The sequence below is a fragment of the Berghia stephanieae genome, chromosome 9 (assembly GCF_034508935.2).
Source record: "Berghia stephanieae isolate SIO BIC M18660-M18661 chromosome 9, UCSD_Bste_1.3, whole genome shotgun sequence".
NCBI classification, from domain to species: Eukaryota; Metazoa; Mollusca; class Gastropoda; order Nudibranchia; family Aeolidiidae; genus Berghia; species Berghia stephanieae.
In genome coordinates, this window is record NC_088368.1 from 15,432,241 (window position 1) to 15,457,864 (window position 25,624).

The 25,624-nt window shown below is 36.6% G+C and overlaps 1 protein-coding gene across 1 annotated transcript; it reads left to right on the forward strand.

The window, feature by feature from the left end:
* Positions 1-5,753: 5,753 nt before the first annotated feature.
* LOC144979146 (uncharacterized) lies at positions 5,754-8,585 on the forward strand. Its single transcript, XM_078925748.1, has 2 exons — positions 5,754-7,016; positions 8,353-8,585. Exons 1-2 carry the CDS (start codon positions 6,926-6,928, stop codon positions 8,583-8,585), a joined length of 324 nt encoding a protein of 107 aa, XP_078781874.1. The 5' UTR covers positions 5,754-6,925.
* Positions 8,586-25,624: the final 17,039 nt, after the last annotated feature.

The window sequence follows — 25,624 nt, forward strand, 5'->3', positions numbered from 1 at the left end:
ACAATATATATAGGAATAGAGTGACTGGCCGTCCGGCATAAATAGTGGAGAGAAAGTGAGTGTAGAATATTAGACCTATCAGCTTTTATAATAAATGGCTACGTGACAGAATGTAGAATGAAAAGTATTCACTAATTAGAAATTAATTCGAGGGAAGGCTATAAAAGGAAAGACGATCTAATATTAGAAGGTAAAGTTTATCTAAGCCTACCGAAATATAACTGGAGTGAGATGAATTCAGTTCTTAATAAAATAAAATTTAATAAGATAATTGTGAACAACCTTTACTGTGACACCCCCACCCACGTTTAAAATATACTCTTTAACCATTATGGGAAAGATAGATTTTACAAACGGAAGTAAATTTACTATCATGATACTCTAGCATTAATCCATTGTTATGATTTGTGCTACAATTAAATTATTTATTAACTAGACATGGAAATGTTTATATTAACGTAGGTATATGAATGGGTGACAATAACAATGAAAGATTGTGATTACAAATCATTGTGATGAACAACATGATGGCAATGTGATTACAAATCATTGTGATAAACAATATGATGGCAATGTGATTACAAATCATTGTGATAAACAATAGTGATGGCAATGAAGCATGATTTAAGTCGATGATATGAATGTAATTTACTAAATAAAATGAATGAAAATGTAAATGAAATATTGACATTTCAATTATTAATCATAAATGAGTGAAAATTCATAACAATAATAGATAAAGAGAAGATTTCCCAAATCATGAATGGGTATGGTATATATATCCAAATAATACTCAATGTTACATTAAGTTGGGTCATCATGTTTACAAATAAAATTATCGAAATTGTGCGTTCTGATTTGGCATAGTTTGCGAGGTAACTAACAGTATGCATGGGAGGTTAAGTTATACCCTTCTCGCGTGTTTATACTAATCGAGAAAGTAGGTCGGCGTGAATATTTTCACAGCCTGGTATGTGAGAGATACTGAAAGTGTAATTTTGCAAAAATAGACTCCACCTTAGTACTCTACTATTATTCATTTTGTTATTTCTTATGTACGTGAGTGATTTATGGTCCGTTTCGACCACAAACTCTTTTAGCAGTAGATATCTGCTGAATGTCTTTAAAGCAAAGACGATGGCCAGTCCTTCACGCTCTATTACAGAGTATCGTGATTCTCTGTCCAATAATTTTCTGCTTGCATATAAGCAAGGCATTAGAGTTCCCTCATGCTCCTGTAATAGTACACCTGCGATGCCCTTATCAGACGCGTCAGTTCTTACAACAAATTCTTTTGACATGTCGGGTAATTTAAGAATTGGTTCTGAACAGAGTAATGCCTTTAATTGTTTAAAGCTATTCTGACACGCTTCTGTCCAAACAATTTTGTTCGGTGACCCATTCTTTGTCAGATTTGTTAGCGGTGTCGCGATGTGCGCGAAGTTGTAAATGTATTTCCTGTAAAAATTTAGGAGCCCAAGTACTTTGCGTACTTCTTTTTTTGTCTTAGGTGGTTGCAATTGTGCGATTTTTGTTTGTTTTTCTGTCTCGGGTGTCTGTGTCCCATGACCAACGGTATGACCTAGAAAATCAATTTCGTAAAATGCAATGCTTGTTTTTGACGGTTTTGTTGTTAAAGAATTACGTTTTAATGCTTCAAGCACTAATTCTAAGGTTGTCATGTGATCAGTCCATGAGTTTGAGAAAATACATGCGTCGTCGAAGTATGAGAGTGTAGACGGGATGTCTTTTAATAACATACGCATCATTCTTTGGAATGTCGATGCGGCTGTCGATAATCCAAATGGCATATAGTTAAATTCTAACAATCCTAATGGTGATTGAAATGCTGTGAATTTCTTACATGATTCTTTCAGTGGAATCTGCCAGTAACCTCTAGAAAGATCACATTTTGTCATGTATTTTGCTTGAGATAAGGCAGCAAATAAATTCTCTTGATTTGGTATTGGTTCTGCATCAAACACTGTTGCTTCATTTAATTTGCGAAAGTCGATACATAGCCTTATCGATCCGTCTTTCTTTTTCACTACTACTATTGGTGATGAGTATGGGCTTGAAGAATATCTAACTATTCCTGTATCTAGCATATCCTTAACTTCCTTTTCAACTTGTTCTCGTGCGTGAAATGGAATAGGATAGTTTTTCACGTTGATAGGGGTAGATGTGGTTAACTTTATGTCGTGTTCCACTAATGTTGTATGCCCGGGTGCGTCTGTAAAGACTGACTGGTACTTTTCTAATAATGACCTGATTTCTCGTTTCTGACATTCGTTTAGTTGAGGATTGATTGTGACGTCATTAATTGTACTATTTTTAGAGTTACCGTGTTGTGGGGTGTGTTGTAGTTCGACATCATCGCTGTGAGTTTCGATGATTAATCCTACATTTGCAGCTTCAACATGGTTAAATATTGGTTGTGATAATCTGTCTCTATCGAAATATTTTTTTAGCATGTTTGCATGGAATGTCTTTGTTGTGTTGTTAATTTTAATCTCGTAATTAACACCAGATCGTACTGCTAATACCTTGAATGGTCCTTTCCATGTAGCTAAAAGTTTACTCGAGTCATCGGGTAAGAGTATTAGTACTTTGTCACCAATCTCAAATTTTCTTGACTTGCTTTTTCTATCGGAGTATTCCTTGTATTTCTCTGCTTTTTTAGTGACGGATTCCTGTGCTAGCTTACACGTGTCCTCTATTCTGTCTTTCAGGGCCCGTTCTAATGAACACGGACTAACTTTAGTAATTTACTAGTCTAGTAAATGACTAGCTAGTCTTTAGCCCAAGCTTAGTAAGTGTCTAAAAAAAATCGGATTCAATGAGCATTATTTAGTCTCGGACTAGCTGGGCTTTAGCCTAGAAATGGGCGTGGCTAGTCCTGACCTATCCCTTGACTCTATCGGTTATTTTGTGCTGCTGTTTGGGTTCTTCTGACGCAAAAGATTTAATCAGCGCTTCATCCGCTTTCGTTTTGTTTAGATTCTATTTCCTTTTGAAATTCATTGACGAAAATGGAGCTCAACAAGAGAAAAACTATAACTTTTCAAACCCTGAAACTGCAGCCCTCCTGGAAAATACAATTATGTCGAGATTGCAGCACTCCGTAACAGTGCGAAAAAAAGAGAAGTACATATATTTTTTCTTTGTCACTAATGAAATGAAATAAAAATAGGCTATAGCACGGTCACTGACATTGGCATCTGTAGGACTGTAGACTGTAGGCTAATACAACACCTCAAACATTTGTCAGTCCATATCTTTGCTTTTATGAGGTCTATTTTCATTATGAAAAGTTCAAAGTGAACAACTAAATGACGCCGATTCAGTGGTGTATTTGGTCTATCATGAAATGAAATAAAAATAGGCTACAGCACGGTCACTGACACTGGGCATCTGTAGGCTGTAGGACTGTAGACTGTAGGCTAATACACCACCTCAAACATTTGTCAGTCCATATCTTTGCTTTTATGAGGTCTATTTTCATTTTGAAAAGTTCAAAGTGAACAACTAAATGACGCCGATTCAGTGGTGTATTTGGTTTATCTTCATGTGAATAAATATTTTATTATTGACTTTTCCAAAATTCCAATAGGTCATTCATTTGTATGTCTTGATCTATTTTTCCTTGATTTCAGCTGTCTCAGCTCAAACTATACTTTTCTTTCTCAATAAATAATTCATTTTCTGTTTGCAATGTATTACAGAGATGATTTACCACATGTAAAAATTTCAAAGTTGTATCTGAAGCTGTTTCTGAATTATACTTGATTATGCATTGGGATGCTGTGCTTTCGTCACATTTTTTTTCCTATTAAGCTATATAGAGATTTTCCTCCACATTAACGGTCATAACTTTTTAACCAGTTGAGATTTGAGATAGAGCGATACTTTTTTCACTCTAGTTAATGTTTCACTCCCCTTTATTTTTCTACGCTAAATTAATACCCATAGCCACTATTTTGAAAAATTCTTGCAAGTGCCTACTGTAGGTCCCTGTCACTCACAATGTTGCTTTGTATACCTCGTGTTTATCTACTTCCTATCTCCCTGCTCTGCTCTCTGATCCACCCTTTTACTACTTGGCAAGAACAGGCAAGGTGGCAACCCGGTCTCGGGTTTCTATAAAAAAAAAGAAGAAAATTAATGAAAAAAACCCAAAAAAAACAGGTTGGCATGTTCAATGAAAATTTTAAAGCATCATAATAGCCGACATGGCACCCATAAATTATCAATAAACAATATAAATAGATGTACTGTAGTGCGGAGGTTAGGCAATAAATTTCACCCTTCCTCTTTGCCCCTACTAAGTGGGGCTTTGTTGTCTTGTAGTATGACACTTGCATTTGGACCCGTAGGCCCAAGATTCAAGTCCCTCCCTGAGTGGTTCAAAGTCGAGTCATTGGAAAAGGCTCCTTATTGAGTAATTGGCCATTAAAAGTAATGACTCTGTCGGGGAAAAGTTGTGATATTGCGGTGTTGCTATTGGCTTGGAGCCCCTTACAGAGCTTTGAGCATGTTTAGCAGTATACAATCTAGCATCTGTGTCAGTTGCCACAAAAAATGACAAAAGTTTTAAGCTTTCAACTCACTTGAATATTTAGAACAAGTCAACCAGAAAAATTCGAAATGAAGTGGAAGTGAAAATAAACTTCTTTCTAAAAGTAAAAGGTTGTTTTTTTTCTTTTTAAAAAAAATTCCCAAGCGGTGTCTTTATTTATTCTTTTTTTTTTTTTCAGTGCAAAAAATAACAGAAAATCGCTAATGCGTCAAAAGTTATAACTGCAACAAACGTAAATGCTAGGATAATGCTCTTTATATATGCTCAATTTTTTTTTTTTTTGTCTTTTAGCAAATATTTTTAAAAATTAATTATAAATGAAATCTACCACAACATTATCATATTAAAAAAATTATGAAATTTTGAAAAATTAGGAGACTAATTTAATGCTGTACTGGTTTAGGGCAAGCCGTTTACGGGTTTGGGGCATGAGCATACATATTTGGGGTGAGGGGGTTTGGTATCTATTTTCGGTTTTTAAGCAAGGTTAACTGATAATACCTCATATGTATTTACATCAAACTAACAAAAGATGTCAAATAATTGCAGTTAGAGCTGTTGGAATTTGAGGTATTGAAAAGCATACAGATTTAGGGCGACCTACCCGAGTACATTTGATAAGCAAGAAATAAATCTTCACCCTCTCCAGTCAGACCCTACAAATATTTAATGATAAAATGCCAATTTAAGAGGTATGACTGATAATAATCTACACTCAAAAGCATGACATTTTTTATGCAAATAATTTAAAGGATACAGACTAATTATACGAGTAAAGTTTGCTACAACCATAATAATAAATAAAGATTTTATGGCAACAAAAAGCAATCAATCACTGATTCCAGTGCAAAATGAATGTCCTCAACAATCTCATTACATAATCGTTGATTTACATATTTTTTTCTCCTTTTTCATTTTCAGGTTTGGGAAAAGATCAGAATGAGAATCAATGCGGAATTCTCAAAAACCGTTCGGTGATGGAGCTAAAAAAAAAAATTCAAGGACACGAAAAGAATAGTCCAAAGTCATGTTGATTATGTAAAGCAGACTGGAGGGGGAAACCAGGACCCTCTTCAATCTTTACAACTGAACTGAACAAGTACTGAACAAGTACCGGTACTCGTCATTATTGGCGAGTGTAGTAACATTGTTGATGGTATTCAAGGTAAATTTCTGCAATTATAATAGTTCCATACATTGTTCTGTATACAAATGTAAAAGGCTGTCATCTAGGCATTCCATGAATAAAGTAGTAGTAGTAGCATATGGCTACACCTCCAAATTTATTTCGTCAACCCAGCTTCTAAAGTCTTCCTCCACCCTAAGGACGGTTTCATAGCCACCTTCAAGTTTAGTGACTGGACAGTGGAGGACGATGTGATCGCTGGTCTCTGGGGCTGCCTGACATGAATACAGATAGTACCTTACAATATTTTAAACAAGTAATTTGTACTATGTATGCATGCATCTTTTGTGATCGTCTAATATTGACATCCTTACAATTGCCTATGCACTGATTCATTTTTCTCTAACATAACTATCCTCTTTTGGTAGTTAAGTCTCAAAAGTATATCACCTCTATTGCATACCTAACAACTGCCTCTGGGACACGTTTCCTCTTGATTTTTTATCAATTTTAAAAACATTTAAAGAATAAATGAAGACTGAAGTCGAGTATCAAAACAAGATTATTCACATTTAATAATTCAATGGTAGTTAAAATCTTGAAATTTACTTTACACCATCAATCCTGAAGTAGCTGACAAAATTATATGAATATTTCAAATTTGAAATAAGTGATGGAGCAAGAGCTTTTGTGTCATAAGGGATTGCCATGTATTTTTTATCACAAATCGTCAAAGTGGCATCACGCAACATTGTATTGAAATTCCACTTTGGAGTTGGGTCCTGTAAAGATTTATTTTGTTTCATTTAGTGTTTTATTTAGGGCAAGCCAATGGCACAGCGAGTTATCATGCTTGCATATGAATCAAAGTGTCATGGGTTCAATTCCCAGCAGATTTGTTATTTCTGGGATTCATGGGTCTCAAGATCAGAAGATAAGATTACACTTGGATGCATTTCATGGTTAAAAAAAAAAAAGAGCCAGAGACCGGTAATTATATGATGCAAATTTTACATTAAAAATCAATTGATATCGTATCATATTAAAATTGATATAAATAGAATTAAAATCATTATAATTTCATAACAATTCACCTTTAAAAAAAAACACCACTGTGTTCCTCCTCATTAAGTTTGTAATGGGTAATCTGGACTTGAAGTGCAACTTGTGAATTCTATACTTCATTTAATTCAAATTTATCAACAATTTTCTTTACAGTAATGGGCACTGAGAGTTTGGTTCCGAATCCCAGTCCAGCCAGAAATATTATTGACATATCTGACTGTAATCTTGGAGATTACACCATAATCAGTAAGCATAATTCTTTTGCTACAAAGTCATTAAATTATTAATAAAATTTCACCCGAAAGACTAAAGAAAATTTTTTTAAAATGAGCTTTTGTATATAGCAATAAACACAAAACGTGCTCAAAGCGCTTTACAAGGGGTCCCTGACCAACAGCAACATTTAGAACGGGACATGACGTCTGTTAGGCGATATTACAATTTTTCGGACAGAGACAACACTGTTAACGGCCAGGTACTCATTTTACACCTGAGTACGGTGAGAGAATGTGAGTAAAGAGTCTTTTCCAAGGACTCAACTATGCGCCGAGCGAGGCTCAGGGCCAGGACCTTCCGATCCGAAAACTAGTGTCATACCACAAGACCACATAGCCACTAACAGTGTATTTAACATTTACAACAGTACTGAAAGGACTATCACGGCTAGCAAGTTGGTCAAAATGGGGGACATTGAAGTGACAGTGGGACTACGAAGTATAACATAAGTGTGGTTGTGTGATTTTGTTTAATCAACATTCTTTATTTGTTTGTTTTTAATGGTTTTACGGCGCTTGCAACACATTAAGGTCATATCAGTGCCAGTAAAAAGGAAGAAAATGGGATAGCAAAATGTTCTAGAATTATAAATCCTCTTCTGTTTTTAATTGCTTGCGACATATTTAGGTCATTTCACACCAGTAAAAAGGATGCAAATGGATAGTCATGCAATTCTAGATTAACAATTCAAAGCACTAATAAGTAAAACAAAAAGGGAATGGTTCTTATATGGAATGGATGTAGATTCCAAGAGCATGCCATCGGTGTACTTAGTTTGAAGTCACCTAAAAGTGTCGTCCAGGCACAAGCACAGGTCCCCATTAAGAGGAACACACTCAAATGCTTACTTATCACATATTACATATGTAAAAAAAAATACTGGTTCCCCCTGAGAGAAAAATACTCAAACAAAAAGATGATTTACAAGGAAATAAAACAAAAATGCATACTGTTGCTGAGTCCATTGTTTTCTCAAATATATTTATATTAACACTTTTAAGCACTGACAAACAGTTTATAAGGATTTGTTTAAAAAGTGGGATGTAGTTCTAAAATCATCTTAATTAAATGGCCAGCATTTCATGTTGCTTAAGGAGATAACATTGTTCAAAAGTTTTTATCATTCCAAATTCTGACTTTGACCTGAAGACTATGTGGGATCAGAGAAGTTTCAAAATGAAATGACGTTTTTGATTTCAGCACCACTTGATTTCATAATGTGGCCAGTTTCATAATTCACAGATATAAACATGTTTTGTTTCAATGCAGTGACAAAGATGTTCTAAAGATTTTTTTTCCTCCACAGCTTCAACACTAGCCAGACAGATGGACATGAATGAGATTAATGAAATCAGTTTTGTTGATTGCTCTGTGGTGGAGTCAGTAGTTTTAGTAGATGATTTGTCAAATCACTTTCAAGAGGAGACAACAGAAACTCTTCCCCATACACCAGAGGAGTGGAATGCCTCAGATGGCATCAGCCAAAATTACGACAAGCTGGCCCCAAGAGGAGATGACAGATCACTGACAATCCATTAGTGGATCAATGGCTGCAGTCGGAAATACTCCATTATAAAAAAAACCCAACTCCATTGTTGAACAAAATACCATAAAAATTGAATACATGAAATTTAAGATGAGGCATCTTAATTATGACACTACTTATAATTAAATTACTCTTTTTATATGTTTTGATATTATAGCTGTCATCTGCATTTTTTGCCAAATTGGGACCTAAAATTTGCCCAAAAAAACCCCCAAAATTTGCCAAGAAATTTGCCAAAAAGACCAAAATTTGCCAAAAAATTTGCCGAGGAGAACTAAGCGTTTCAGTAAAAATTAACACGCGATACAGAAAACAAAAATTTATAAAAGACAATTTATTACATTTAAGGAGGCTACATTTATTAATTTACACAATGTAAAGCGATTTATGCGCCCAAACTCTTAGACAATCACACACACACACACACAAACAAACGTACACTTTCAGTCAGACTCATCAAAGGCCTAGTTTTCTTTTACTACTCAAAAAAAGAGGCATCGATAAACTTATTGTAGTAAAGGAAAACTAGTCCTTTGATGTTGTTTTCTGTGAGTCTACGCCCTCTGGAAGACAAGACAAGATTGTAAAGAGAAAAACTTCGCTCAGCATCAGCTGACGAGCATGTTGAGAAGGCAAATCGGGATGCCAATGCAGCGAGAGCTAGAACATAATCTGCCACAGACTTCCAAAATAGGGTCAGATGTATAATTCCAGTATCAGACTCTTTCACAGCACTGGGCCCCAGTTTCTCAATATACCTCGTGAACTCATGCTGAGGAATATCACAAAAATTTGGAATTGCAGTGTATGCAGATACACTGCAAGCATGAGATCATTATCCGTAGAGAGTAGCTTCCCTTGGTTTGGGCCCTGGCAAAGCTGCAACATTTCTCAAGTTTCGCACTTTCTTTTTCGTTATTTTGTTTTCGCTTCTTTTTTTTTCCCAAAATTTGCCACGCGATTTGCCAATTTTCCAAAAATTTGCCACGATTTGCCAATTTTGGGAAATTTGCGGATCGCCCTGACTTGCGGCCGCAAAAAATGCAGATGACAGTTATAGGAAATTAATTCATGTATGAAAATCACAGCTGGGAGCGTTCACAAATGACATCATCATTTAGTTTCTATCCATGACCCAATTGGTTTCTAATGTCTTGAATTTGAATATTAATTCAATCACATGTATTTTGAGTCAATTTTAAAAATGGTTTAAAGCAATCCATGGAGACATGTTGCAATACATTTGTCCATAGTGTAGAAAAAATTGGCCTCATAGTATCTTAGAAAATCGCAGTTAAAACCTGTCTTATGAATTGTCTTAAACCATTTTTTAAAAATGGTTCTTGAGATTTTCTAATTGTTATTTAGAGGGGTTTTAGTCCTGTATTTATCTCAATCTGTACTTTTGATAGAGCTGATATGTTTTTGTTAAAATTTACTTAAAATCGCATGCATGCAGTGTTTAAAGGCCTTTTTTACTACAATCACTCCATTGTTCCTTATGTTATTGGTAGAACAAATCCTCTGGAATAAATACAGATTGTTATTTTGGCCTATTGTCACAAACTTGTACAGTGGCATGGCGATTTAAGACCCTTATCACAAATGTGACTTGGGACTATCCTGGGCTTTGGCTAAGCGGCTGGTATAATGATTTATACAAAAGGTCTTACAATACGTAATTGTCTTATGACAATAGGGCAGTTAAAATTTGATTGCTCAACTCAGGATTTTGATGACCTTAAAAAAATAAAATTTTAATGCCCCTTTGTTTTCTGTTTGATAACCGACTCAGGCATGAGAATTCTTGTTCAGTTTTCCAATTTATATCAGACACATTCCAGAAAAAATTACAGTGAATGCACTTTAATACTTCCTGCAAAACAGGTTTGTTTTTGTTTTTAAGGGTTTTACAGCACTTGCAACACATCAGCGCCAGTAAAAAGGAGTAAAATGGGATAGTCAAAGAGTACTAGATGCCTGATAGGCGACTTGTAGTTATATGATATAGAAATTTGTTTCCATATGACCAGCTGGAACAATAATTAAAACAGCGTGACATTTATGTAGCTCATCACAACAAGAATACTGCACACAGTATACTTGCAGAGTGATGTACTACATTAATGATTATATTTATTTCCTGATTAGAGAGGTTCAACGATATTTCTAAAAGCACTATTAATCAAAGTCAGCCTGGCTGCCTTGCCAGCAGCAAGACGTTCTGTTCAGATGCTCCTTCCTGAGTCCCAATAGGAGAAAAGTTATGATTGCTGTCATCATCATCATTACGGTTGTTTTCTTCCATGGGTAGGCCAGCATCAACAGCAAAGTTGTGGAGCCAAAAACACAAATAACCTTGCAGGCTCTGTCAGGCGTCATTCTGAGCTCGTCATGGAGACAATTCCATCTTCTTTTAACCACTCCAATGACTGTTGAAATGACAATAATTGCTTGTACTTGTACATGTACACTTAAAACCAATTAAAATTAAATGGACCTCTCTCTCTCTCTCTCTCTCTCTCTCTCTCTCTCTCTCTCTCTCTCTCTCTCTCTCTCTCTCTCTCTCTCTTTATTTGTTTTTTTTTTGTTTTTTTTTTTTTTCTCAGTCCTTTAATTAGAATTAGAAGGGAAAGAATTATAATGGTTAATCTGAGTTCTTCAAAAAAAAAAAATGTAATGTTTATACTAGCATGACAATGACAGTATGATTACAACTATTTTTTTGGTTAATTTTCTTTTATTTTCATTGATCATTTGCAAATTGTATTGTTAAAGTGGATATAAAAATAAACCTGAAATATTAAATTTCAAAAATTATCAAAATGTTATTGTTTCCTGGAGGGTGGGATTATATGATTGGTAAAACTCACCTTTCAATCGTGCATTTTGTGATACGATGGGTGGTGTTAAATGCCTCTTCTCCTCTATTTTGGGGGTTTTGGTATTGGGTCATTAGCCAATTTCTTAACATATAACGACTGTCTCCAAGGATCACACCATCCAAAGCCCTGCGATGTGGATCCTCAAATGCAAAGAATAGCCCAGATTTCCTAAAAAAATTGCATCATGCACTGAACCAGGGCACTTTGGAACCAAGTTTGTAACTTATAAAATTGCATCAGAGACGACCTAAAAATGGGAGAAGGAAAATTTTGCATATAATAAAACCTGTAATAAAATCTAAATCAGGAAGTGTAGTCAACTTACGTACAGTACAGCTCGCGCACAATGGCCTCTTATAAAATAATAAAATTCCTTTTATTCATCCCATAGGAGAAATGTGTCTCAGGGTCTGTTCCAAGGGAAGAATGGAATAACCCAGGCGTCAGGGAATGGAGATGGGATGAGGGTGGGGGAGTAATAGTCATTGGGTGACCTTTTAACAACCATGTACTTTGTGTAACATACCATGACGACTCAACAAAAGGCTAGTGGGTGGGAGGCAAGTGACTGACTGATCAATATGTTGATAGTCCTATGCCTAATAAAGCGAATGATGTGTGACAACTGACTGATTGAGTAACTGTGCCTGATGAAAACTGATTGGGTAATGAGCTTTTATGTGAAGCCTGATGATGTCTTTTCTTATCACTGGGATGGTACTTTACTATTACAAGTTTTGAAGAGCATTTAGTAGTGGTAGTGACTGCCAGTAGTGGGGTTAGAATGGATGGAGGCAGAGGAGAGGGGAACAGAGGAATAAACCATTGACTTGTTCCAACTTGCCCCTTTTTCTGATGTAATGTAAGTGGTAGGAGGGGGGGGGGGGGGATAGTGATAGTCGGAGGGGTTGTGATTCTGTAGCTAAGTCTGTCAGATCTCATGAAAGTACTTTGTGATAGACTACCTTCCTATTCAAAGGGTAGCAAGCAATTGTTATTGTCTGTTTCATGCCATAGAAACCGGGATAAACCCTGGCTCCTTGGGCTTCATGCCTCTGAAGGACTGCTATTCATTAAATTATTTTTTTTTTCATTTCAAATATTTAAAGATATTTAAACAGGTCTTTGATGCGAAGTTGGTCCCTCTAGCTCAATTATTAGGGTATTCGCTTAACATGCTAAGGGCAAAGTAGAGATTTTTATTTGACCCCACTGACCACCCAGGAATGATGGGGCGGGTAATCTGTATTTGTTAGATCTGGTGGAAAGTTCTTTACAATAAACCTGTGTCCTATCCAAGGGGTAGCAAGCAATTACTATTGTCTGTTTCACACTAAAGAAACATAGATAAACTCCCGCTACACCAGCCTTGCAGCTCTGAAGGAGTGAAGGAAGAACTATTTGATCCGATTACTTTCAGCATGATGTCTTTGTGCAGATGTGGTCTAGTGGTATGACACTCGCTTTCGGATCGGAAGGTCCTGGGTTCGAGCCTCGCGCTCGGCACATAGTTGAGTCCTTGGAAAAGGCTCTTTACTCACATTCTCTCACTGTACTCATGTGTAAAATGAGTACCTGGCTGTTAGCAGAGGTGCCTTTGTCCGAAAAATTGTAATATCGCCTAACAGGCGCTTGTCTCGTCCTACATGTTAAATGTTGCTGTTGACCAGTGTCCCCTTGTAAAGCGCTTTGAGCACATTTAGTGGATATTGCGCTATGTAAAGCTAAATTTTAATAATTAAAAAAAAAAATGTCATTGTACTTGACGCTTGTGCCTCACCAGTATGGTCTTTGCTTCGTACCCAAAAGATACCTAGTTCGAATATACACCATGGCATGTGGCCATCAACAAGCCACCTCTCCCTAGCTCAATTTGCAGCGCTGTGCTGCGGGTGACACCGGAGTTATTCCAGTATTCCCATTGAATAAACCCTAAGACAAATTTCCGCATGAGGACTATTAAAGGGAAATTTATAATTATTATTTACTTTATTGGGAGAAGGTTCCTGTATCACATCATTCATTTAATGACGTAGCCAACTAGTAGCAAATCATGGCATGTGGCATTGAAATTAGAATGAATGGCGAAGTGATAAGAATAAGTAAGAGAGGTGTCAATTATGCGAAATGACAATGGAGTGTATGAGTGCCTGTGTGTATGCATGTGTATCATATTGTACACAAACGTAACTGTCAATGTAACAGTAAATTTTCGGTGGTCGAAATAACAGGGCGCATTAAAATAAAACCTTGAATTAACCAAATCCTTTTTTACATTGGCTAGGTGAAATTAGTTCAAGTAAGGAATGGAATGACAACTAAAAATAATAATGAAAAAATTTGGGATATTCGAATGAGTTCAAGTTCAAGGAAACTGTACTCGAATGTATTACTTTCACTTTTTAAAGTCTATCCAGTGAAATATTTTATTTAAATTGACCGTCGACAACATCTTTGTAATGTGTATTTGAAGTGAAATTTTAAAAACACGACACAAGTTTTGAAACAACATATTACGATTTTTTAACAGCTTTGGTATAACCGCAAGAGAGGATTTTTACTTGATTCATACTAAATTAAATTGAGCTTTATATAGCGCAATATCCATTAAATGTGCTCAAAGCGCTTTACAACAGTTCCCTGGTCAACAGCAACATTTAACATGTAGGACGGGACATGACGCCTGTCAGGCGATATTACAATTTTTCGGACAAAGACAACACTGTTAACGGCCAGGTACTCATTTTACACCTGAGTACGGTGAGAGAATTTGAGTAAAGAGTCTTTTCCAAGGACTCAACTATGCGCCGAGCACGAGGCTCGAACCCAGGACCTTCCGATCCGATATTTTTCTTTTCTTTTTTTGTTTGTATTTCTTGTAATGTTTCGAATGGCTCTGATTTCTGCTTCGTATTGAAATAGTGTCATAGTTTGTATTTTACTCTCGCATCTATTATAATATTATAACGGTAAATCTCATCATTTAAGCTGGGATGAAATAAACTAATTTTCCTTAAGCCTTAAGGCAACGTGCACTAATTTGCAGGTCTGATAACCCAATACATCATGAGCTCATTGTTATAATGAAAATCTCAAAAAAAATTACACAAAATAATGTCCAGTGCAACAATGTTAAACGAGGCCCATATTGCATTCGGATGTCAGACCAGCATATATGCTTATAAAGATAACATTCCCTTTTTTCATCCAATGGGGAAATTTGTCTGTCTTTAGGGTCTATTCCAAGGGAACACTGGAATAACCCAGACATCAGCCGAAGTGCAGTGCCGCAAATGGAACTAGGACGAGATGGATTGCTCAAGGCCGCACAGTACAACGGGTGATCAAACTAATTACCTTTTGGGTACAAAGCAAAGACCATACTGCTGAGCCACGCTGCCCCATCGCCTCGAGTGAAAAATCCTATTTTAAAGATTGATTCTCCTCAGCAATTTGTCAGTCCAACTGTACAATTTTTTTTCTTCAATTCTAAACTGGTTTTGCTAATGAAAAATGTTCCCTTTCAAAAATATTACAATTACAGTGAAAATAATCTCTGACAAGAGCTCGAAAATTGGTTAAGGGAATGCAAAATTCAATAGTGCCAGAGAGCGGTGAAAAAATTTCCATTCCATGTCATACCAGTAACAGTCATAGTGGTTTGTGTGTGATGATTAGAGAAATCTACCAACACTAACATTTAGTTTGACTAGAAGAAGAGGAGGAGGAAGAAGTGGGAGAAGAAGATGAACATGATGATGTTGATGAAGAAGGACGAGGAGGTGTGAAGATGAAGGAGAAGAAGAAGAAGAAGTCTTGGCACCGATTTTGGGTTGGATGCATGAGAATATAAGAAAACTTCTCTTTAAAGATTAGTCTAGTATCAGATTAGAATTAAAATTAAAATGAATACAGATACTAACCTTTCCTCCAGAGAAGACGATCAAGGTCGTCTTTTACAAGATCACAAATTATAAAAATGTGTTCACGATGAAAACGGAAATGTTCGTATATTTCATCGTCGTTAAACGAATCGATGGGATTAAGTCTGACCCGAAACACCCTCTCCCGTTGAATCAGTGTTCTCTGACGAATTTGAAACAGCACAGCTGCCGCCATTTTCATGTGTTGACAGTTGTTTTGGCAGTACTGTCAATGACAGTGTCATAGTCATAGTCATACGAATCACCTCATGTGATCGAGAGTAACTTCGCATTGCTTTGCTTGGCACAAAAATAAAGAAAATAAAAGGGGGTAGGGGTGTTTTAGCTAAACAACATAATTTTCATATTAAAAAATAAGCTAGGTCTAGTTGTGTGTTTGTTATTCTCTAAATATCTAAATCTAAACTTCGAACCAAGCGAAGCTGAAATCTCAGACTCAGACTCACTGAGTCACTCAACTTCATCAGATTTATTAGTTTCCCGGACAAAAATGTGTGCTTTCGACGATCTGTGACCTTTAAACCGTTTCCTTTAGCATTGGCAAATATCAACAGATTACTTTTGTCGTTATAATTCTTTTTCTATGTATTTTTTTCTCGCGAACCGAGTCGTCTAACATTGGCCGCCATCTTTGTTGACGCCGTTTCTTAGTTACTAGTCAGAGACTAAACGATCAAGTCCGACTCGAGCAAGTGACTAAATCTTGGCCAAACTTAGTCCGAAGGTGACGAGATTTTAGTCTGGGACTAGCTTAGTCAGCTCACATTAAATCCGATTTTTTCTAGTCATTTACTAAAGTCAGAGATAGTCCGGGACTAAGCGCTAGTCCGCGTTCATTAGAACGGGCCCAGGTTTCTTACATATTCGTAAGCAAACATAATTTCGTTATTGTCCTCCTCATTCCCTTTACAAATGTCGGCTACTATATTGATCGGGCCGCGAGGTGATCGTCCATACATCAACTCAAATGGGGAGTAGCCTGTAGATTCTTGGGGTATTTCTCTATATGCAAATAGGATTGCTGGTAAGTATCTGTCCCAATCATCTGGTTTTTCTGCTGACACTTTTCTTAACATATTCTTTAGAGTGCCATTAAATCTTTCACAAAGACCATTTGCTTGGGGTGGTAGGGGGTTGTGAATGAGTGTTGGATTCCCATGAGTTTCATGGTTTCATGCATCATATGTGATGTAAATTGGGGTCCATTGTCCGACAGTATCTCATTTGGTATGCCTATTCTAGTAAAAATTGTCATCAATGCTTCAGCTATGTGATCCGATGTAGTTGATTTCAATGCTATCGCTTCTGGCCACCTGGTTGCGTAATCGACTAGTGTTAGTATGTGTGTATGGTTTCTATCTGATTTTGTTAAAGGGCCTATAATGTCAATTGCAACTTTTTGAAAAACTTTTTCAATAACTGGGGTTGTCTCTAATGGCAATCTCGGTATTCTGCCTTTTGCGACTCTTCTTTGGCATGTGTCACAAGATTTCACATATTCTCGGACGTCTTTAGTAATTCCAGGCCATGTGAAATTCTCGGATATTCTCTTCAATGTGGAAGAGCTCCCAAGATGTCCAGAAGTTATTGAATCGTGCGCTATTCCAAGGATTTTGTTTCTGTAAATACTCGGCGTGACCAGTTGTTTAGCTATTTTGTTTCTTTTCCTATGTAACCTGAACAGAATATCTTTTTCAATGATGTATTCAACTTTTGATTTCGTCCCTTTGTTTGCGATATTGAAATATGATGTTAAAGTCGGGTCCTTTTTCTGTTCTTCAATGAACGTGTTCCTGTCAAATTGTTGTGGTTCAAGAGAAATAGTCATTGGCTTCTCTGTTGTCTTAGTCATCTTTCTTGTTTCTGCTAGACAAGCTGTTTCTTGGGTTAATGACCATTCTTTTACATCTTTTGGGTTGTCTTTAAGACCTTTTATATTGCCAACAATAACATCAGCGACGGGGTTGGGAAGTATACAGCATTCCACTATTCCTGTATAGTATGGAGTTTCTATGTACACATTAGCTGTTTCAAAGGTTTCGACTGTGCCACTGAATGTGATGCATTGTACCGTTTTTCCAGTTTTGTCTTCGTCATTGATCAAAGATGCTTTTATTCCTACTGTACTGCATCCTGTGTCTCTCAATATTTTGCAATCAGTTCCATTAGCTTTGCCTTCACAAAAAAATAGCGATCCTGATTTGTGAGTTTGTGTTAAAAGTGACATACCTTTCACGCAATACACATTTATATTTTCTCCTGACATTATTCGTGTCTGATTGTTTACACTTGTTTGGAGTGATGCATTTGCAGTTTCTTTTGGATACCCCACGATTTTGTAACATTTGTCTGCTGTGTGGCCTTTCATTCCACAATATTGACATTTAATTATAGGTTTGTTGGTTTTCTTATACTCAGTATTATTGTCAGTGCTATTTCTTGTTTTGTTTTGATAGGATCGGCTATGGTCTCTATTGAACTGTTTGTTCCATGGTTTGTTACTATGATCATCTTGTTTCACTTGCGTGTTCCGAGTGATTGATCGGCTCGTTCTATTTGAGTATTGTACTTTAGGTGTAGATGGACTCTGAGCAGCAGCAGCGTAGTATGGTTCCTTCAATGTTCTGCTAAGGGGTGTCAATGGATGTGCGCTGTTAAAGTTTTCTGCGTAGATTTTTAATTTGTCCAAGTTTTCTGGCTTTCTCTCTTTAAAGAATGCGACTAAATCTGGGTTGCAAGCTTGATAGATTCGATTCTTCAGCGTGAGATAGTAAAGGCCTGCAAAGTCGTCTTGTTTTACGTTTGCCAACTCAAGCCACCGATTTAGAAATTGAGTAATTCGGTTCACGAATGTATTAAAGTCTTCTCCACTTTCCGGTTTTGCAGTGTGAAACCTTTCCTGGTAACCATCTTCCGTTAATCTAAATCTTTTTAGTAGAGCGTCTTTAATTTTACCATAATCATCTGCATCTTCAGTTGTTAAGGTATAGAAAACTTTTAGCGGTTCTCCAGATAAGCAGTTAATCAAGGCTGTGGCCCATTTGCTTTCTGGCCAACGATAACCTTTAGCCTGAACTTCGAATCGGTGTAAGAAGGATTCTAGACAGTCTGAGCGTTCATCGTATGTTGGCATGCGTGGAAGTTTCACGAAAAATTCATCACTATTATTATGTTTTCTTTCATGACCGGTTTTTGTTTTTTCAATTTCCAGCATCATTTGGGTCCTTTTGGTTTCTTCTTCTGCTAAAGCTATTTGTCTTTTTAGTTCCCTTTCTTGGACTCTTTCTTCTCGTTCTTCTCTACGTATTCTTTCTTCATTTTCTTCTCTACGAATTCTTTCTTCATGTTCTTTTTCTTCTTTTACTTTCTCTTCGCACCATGAAAATATTCTTTCCTGGGGTATTTCTAAGTCCTTTGCGAGACTTAAGTATCTTTTATATGCTTCCATGTTGCAATAAATTAGTTACGATATTTTATATATATTATATTGACAGGATACTGTTACTGACTGTTTTATTTATTTACACTTACTGGAATGAACTGTTCTATTTTTAGAAATCTCTCTCTCTTATTTCAACTTATTATGTATGTTGAATTTGATGCCTTTTATCGTTATATCTTATAAAGCAATGTGTCAATACAATGCGGAGTTATGACTTGAGTCAATAACAATGTGTCAATCGCGTGTACTCTAAACTATGTTACTACGAAAAATGTATCACCGATGTGTGTGACTCGTCGTTAGTTTGTGTACAATTATTCGCAATGACGCTAATATACTAGAGTGTGATAACAATAATAGGATGCCAAAATAATCCCAAGTTATCTATCACTAAATATAACACGACGGCTAGTAGACTCCTTTTATTATTATTTAGTTTTTAAAGACTCACTTTTCAGAATATAATATATAAGTGGTTTTCGGTAACAGTAATATGCCAAAAATGCATTTAAAACAAATCACTATGCAAAACAAATCACGATGTCTATAGTTACTATGTGATGCCCAACTCATGTAAAAGAGAATAATGAAGGATATATTTACCAACTCAGTTCGTGGCTGGGACCTCTCTCTTGTTCAATGGTTGTTCAACAATTGTAATTAGGCATTGAAGAGTGTTTAAGAGTGATGTCTGAAATACAAAACAATAAAATATCGTAAGATTTACAATAGTTACAAAATGTGTTCACAACACTGAGTGATTGGATGACAGGTGAATGAATCGTTATGGAATGTAAACATATTGAAAACAATTCATGAATGAGGCAAACAACAAAATGAAATGAGTGATATAATAACAAAGTGGACAAGGAATGAATGAATGAATAAATAAATGAATGAACAATGAATGAATGAATAAATAAATGAATGAACAATGAATGAATGAATAATTTATAAATGAATAAATGAATGAAGGAATGAATCAATAAAATGCTATTCAATTTGAATGAAAGAATGAATGGATAAATTGCTATTCCATTTAAATGAAGAAATGAAAAAGAAAAAAAAAATTAATCCTGTAAATAGGGAGTTCAATTAAAATATGATCAAGTGGGGCAATTAAGAGTTTTACAATTTAAACTTTAAAGTTAGATGAAATAGATATAAGTAACTAAATAAATTCAATTCTTTATATGTGTCCCCTCCAAAATGTCATGGTCTCAAGTGAGTAAAGAGCTACTCGACTATGCATAAAGATATATGTAGAATGAGGCCCCAGAATTTACTAGTTACTATAAATGAAAAACAATTAACGATTTGTTTACAATGAAATAAAAATAATGATGAAATTTAATTAAAAGAGATAAACAGTGATCGTGGCAGTTACAAATAGAGATATGAATATTTTACGTAACTTATGATAATTTGTCAGGTTCGTAAGTTTACGTTTCCAGGCAGTTGATGGGCTTGGATGATCTATTCCTCTGATAACGGGATTGGACTCGTAAAATTCCACTTCCAGGCAATTGGTAAGAGGTTATAGTGTAGTACAGCGGGCTTGGGTTTGATCCTTGAAGATTATACAATCAAAGTTAAAAGCTCCGGCGTCTTAATGGTGTAGATATAATATCTACAAAGTCCCAAAAGATAAAAATCTTACAATATATATAGGAATAGAGTGACTGGCCGTCCGGCATAGATTGTGGAGAGAAAGTGAGTGTAGAATATTAGACCTATCAGCTTTTATAATAAATGGCTACGTGACAGAATGTAGAATGAAAAGTATTCACTAATTAGAAATTAATTCGAGGGAAGGCTATAAAAGGAAAGACGATCTAATATTAGAAGGTAAAGTTTATCTAAGCCTACCGAAATATAACTGGAGTGAGATGAATTCAGTTCTTAATAAAATAAAATTTAATAAGATAATTGTGAACAACCTTTACTGTGACACTTGCTACTGCCCTGTTTTTTTAAACGTGTAAGACCAGTAAAAGAAAAGTGTACAGATTTGGAATGGAAGTGTGTGTGCAGCGTTGCATGGTCGTTTTGAATGCACTGACTGGAATTAGTGCATGGGCCAGTGGGCGAAACCCCCCCCCTGGGGGAGTTTTCGCCACATGGTTTTTCTGAAACAGCAATATATCTTGAGTATTAATCCGGGTGTTACCGTTTTTTCAAGTGTCATTTACGAGAGTTACGGCCCTTGAAAGGTCATTAGGTGCAATTTTTGTGAAATCGTTTTTGTGCATAAAATGGTTGTTTATCACCTTAAAATTGTTTCACATACAATCAATAATGGAATTTTATTGTAATTTCTCATTTTTTGCCTCATATCATAAAATATTTTACAAAGCCATATAGCGTTTTTAAATCTTTGATGGCCATTTTCTCTATAATTTGAAAAAAAAATCTATTACAGTGTACTTGTTTCCCTTCAGGATGAATAAACAAGAGGGATTTTGCACTAGCACAATTCAGGCATGCTTCAGGGACATATAACACAAATTAATCCGGGTGTTACAGTTTTTTCAAGTATCATTTACAGGAGTTATGGCCCTTGAAAGGTCATAGGGTGCAATTTTTCGTGAACTCATTTTTGTGCATAAAATGATTGTTTTTCACCCTAAAATTGCTTCAAATGCAATAAATAGTGGAATTTTATTGTCATTTCTCATTTTTTGCCTCATATCATAAAATATTTTACAAAGCTATATAGGGTTTTTAAATCTTTGATAGCCATTTTCTCTATAATATGAAAAAAATATATATTACAGTGCATTTGAGAGTGCCTCATCAGAGGAAAGAAAACTGCAAGAAGCTGCTGTAACCTTGAGACATTTGATTCTGGATTCTTTCAAAGATCATTCACAAATGCCTTGGCCCCCCACATCAGAGTATTTGCTATCTGCTCAAGACCAACTTCCTTCTGCTCTGATCAAATTTTTTACTACACTCCTATCCAAGCGAGGTGCAGGATATATGAGTAGTAGGTCTAAAAGACTTGTACGTTCCATGGCCCAAGATGTTCGTTATAATGTCACTTGTGGACAATGGAAAATGCCTAAACATTTACTTCTGGGGATGACTGTGAGGCATTTGACTGGAAGTTTTCAGATCATAAACATCCTTAACCGCTTTGGACATTGCGCATCCCACTCTACTCTTTTGGAACTGGAGACTGCAATGTGCGACAGTGTTGTTGAATGCTCCACAAATCTTCCTTCTGCCGCATTGGCACATCCAAAAATCACCCATTTTTGCTGGGATAATTTCGATCTCACAGAGGAGACCACTGATGGGTCTGGCACCACACTCTACTCATGGCATCATGATCCAAGAAATAAAAGAAGGAAACTTGGAAAGAGAAATAGAGCAACAAAATGTCACGACTGGAAAAACAAAGAAAAGGTCAGCAACTTTCAAACCCATCCAAATTCAGCCTTGCTTTGCAACTGGAAGAGCAGAACCTTCTCTGACTGTTTCCACAACAACAGTAGAAAACAATCAAGAAAGACAGCTGCACCAAGATAATTTTCTGTGGGTGTTCTGTAGGATGAAGTTGAATTCAGACGGAGAACGTTTCCCTGGCTGGAAAGGTTGGCTTTCATCAACAACTCCAAACCCCAAAATGAAAATGAAACCAACATGCCTTCAATTGTTGAATATATGCCTGTCATCAATGCTCCCATAACTGAAGCAGCTACAGTACAGAAGGTGCTACAACTATCTTTGGAGGCAACACAAGAGCTTGGTCAGCCATATACATTTGTAACATTTGACCTTGCTGTAGCAAAGAAAGCTTACGATATTGTCTGGCAAAACCCACAGCTTTACAAAACAGTCATTATTCACCTGGGTGTCTTTCACACCATAATGTCATATCTTGGTGCCCTGGGAAAGCTCCAAAGTGGATCTGGTTTTGAAGAAATTGTGACTGAAGCAGGGCTATGTGCACATGGTTCTATGGATAGGGTTATGAGTGGAAAGAACTACAACAGGGCTATACGAGTGCATGTGTCTGTTTTGGAGGCTCTAGAGAGGCTTCTGCTTGCAAAATTTGAGCAGGACACGGATTCAAAACTCAGTAAAGACCTCATGTCTTACATAAAGGAATTCACCGAAGGAATTTCAAGCGATACAGCTAATAAAATTCTCCAGTCAACTGTGTATGCTGAGTTATTTTCCCAGTATGACGCCTTCAAAGAGAGTGTCCGCTCAGGAAAGTACGGAAAAACTGCACAATACTGGACCAATACATGGACAGAGTTTGGCTTCTCCTCCAGTTTCTGCGAGCTACAAAGACAAACAACTTTCTTCTTCATATATCTTGTTTAAAAGAACTGTGCCCACTGCTTTTTACCATGAATCACCACAATTATGCCAAGTATCTCAGTGTATATTTTGTGTCACTAGCCAACCTGATTCATTCCCACCCAGGGCAGAAGAAATGTTACAAGATAATGGATTTAGTGTCTCCAGATCAAGGACGCCTGCTGGAAGAATAGCAGTTGATATGACCATTGAACAAACAATAAACAAACATGCAAAGACAAAAGGAGGTATTGTTGGGTTCAGCAAGAGTCTTCCAAGCTATTACCGTTGGAGTGTAACAAGACACAATCGAGCAGAATATGTATCAGCAACCCAAAGAATGATCAGCAACAACAACTGTATGGATATAGACACCCACAAAGAATTGAGCCTTGCAGAAAAAAAGACAAAGTGAAAAGCGAGTGCAAAAGATCCTCCAGGCATTTTCAGCATTTATCAATTCCTTTGAAGTTGAAGATGGTCTGGTCAGTCTAGCTTCAGGAATGAAAGTGCAAGAGGATGTTGCTGATGACCTGCTAGCCGTGGAAAAAACAGGAAAAAGATTGTTTGAAAGTTTTGTTGAAAACAGACTGAAGGAAAAGACTGTAGAATTTCACAAGCCATTAGAAAGGAACAAGACCAAGACATTTGCATCATTGAGGAAAGTGGTAACAGTGAAAAAAGACATGAACGTGGTCAAAATCAAGGCACAAAGAAATTTATTTGGCCAACTTCTTGTTTTGTCCCAAGAGCACAGTGTTGATCTTCAAAAAGTTCTTCAATATCCTCTAACACCTACTCCATGGTCGCTGGCTTCATCAGATGGTTTACCTCTGAAGACCAACAAAGTAACTCTGTTGCACAAGCTCACGCCTGACAATTCATTAATGTTCGAGGATTATGCAAAAAACAAACAAACACCGTTTACATTGTTGATGGCAATGCACTGTTACAAACTCTGTCAGCAATCCCAAATACATTTGGTGAAGTAGCCAAACTTACATTTTCCTCCTTACCACAAGCAGCTCGTGTACACTTTGTGACTGATACTTACATAGAAGATTCAATCAAAGGTTGTGAGAGATTGAGGAGAGGATCTTCAGAAGATAATGCATACTTGTTAAGAGGATCTGCAACAACAGTGCCCAGACGTTGGAAATCATTTCTCAGCTGCGTTGATAACAAAAGATCCCTTATCAGGTTTCTCCTCAAGGAATGGGAAAGTAACAAATATGCAAAGAAACTGAGAAACAGGGAAATCTTCTTTGTCTGTGAAGAGAGATGCACCTTACTTGCATCTGTCACGGATGAATTTACCACAGCTGTACCTTGTCTAGATCTCTGCTCATCACAGGAAGAGGCAGACACACGAATTATACTGCACTGTCAATATGCTTCCCGCCAACCAAACTGTGAAACAATTGTTGTCAGATCACCAGACACGGATGTCTTCTTACTTCTCCTTTCATTCTCAGAGACAATTGGAAAGACCCTGATTTTTGATACTGGCTGTGGCAACAGGCGACAAATCAATGTCTCTCAGATAGCAAAGACTTTTGTCTAAACAGATGTGTGATGCATTACTTGGTGTCCATGCATTCACAGGCTGCAACAAGTTGCTTTGCTGGGCAAGGAAAGCTGAAAGCTCTAAAATTTCTTCAAAAGGAGGAAGATCTTAGAATTCTGTTCTCCAGATTTGGAACATCAGCAGCTGTTTCGAGTAATGACTGTCTCATGTTAGAGTCATTTGTGTGCAAGCTGTATGGCAAAACCTCATGCACAAGTGTCAACAAAGTGAGGTATGACATAGTTCGCCAGCGTTTCAAAGGAAAGAAAGGTACCATCTCATGCAGTGGTGGAATTGATCTGTGTCAGATGCCTCCTTGTAGTCAAGTATTGTCACTGCACATATCAAGAGCCAACTTTCAAACTCTCATTTGGAGGAATGCAGTGTGCCAGAATCCTAGCATTCCAAAACCGGAGGATAACGGTTGGCAGAGAAATTCTGCAAATGAATTGGAAGTACAGTGGTTCAAAGATGCTTTCATTCCAAATGAGTTGCAGGAAATTGTGTATGAAGAAAGCTGCACCAGTACTGACGAAGATACATATGCCGAGGATGGTAGTGATAGATTTGACAGTGATTTCCTTGACGACACTTCAGAGGACGAAGAGGATTTTGCTACTGAAGATGAGGATATGTAATAAATTGGTGAGCAGTGCAAACTGTTAAGGAGTAAAGCATGTTTGCAAAACACATAAGGATATTGTTTTTATGTACTTACTGCATCTTGAATCAAGAATCCCTTTTGAGTATCAATTATTCTTCATAATATAACAATGCGATTTCGTTCAAAAGTCTTCGGTAATGATGCTTCACTTGGGTTGTGAACAAATTAGTCTTTTTTCATGATATATCTATTGTTTTTACCACACCTTCAACTTAC

Bases quoted from the DNA above. Each gene is read 5' to 3' on its own strand.
- LOC144979146 (XM_078925748.1), top strand. From the start codon at position 6,926: ATGGGCACTGAGAGTTTGGTTCCGAATCCCAGTCCAGCCAGAAATATT. The intron at 7,017-8,352 runs GTAAGCATAATT...TTTCCTCCACAG, and splicing joins TGGAGATTACACCATAATCA to CTTCAACACTAGCCAGACAG.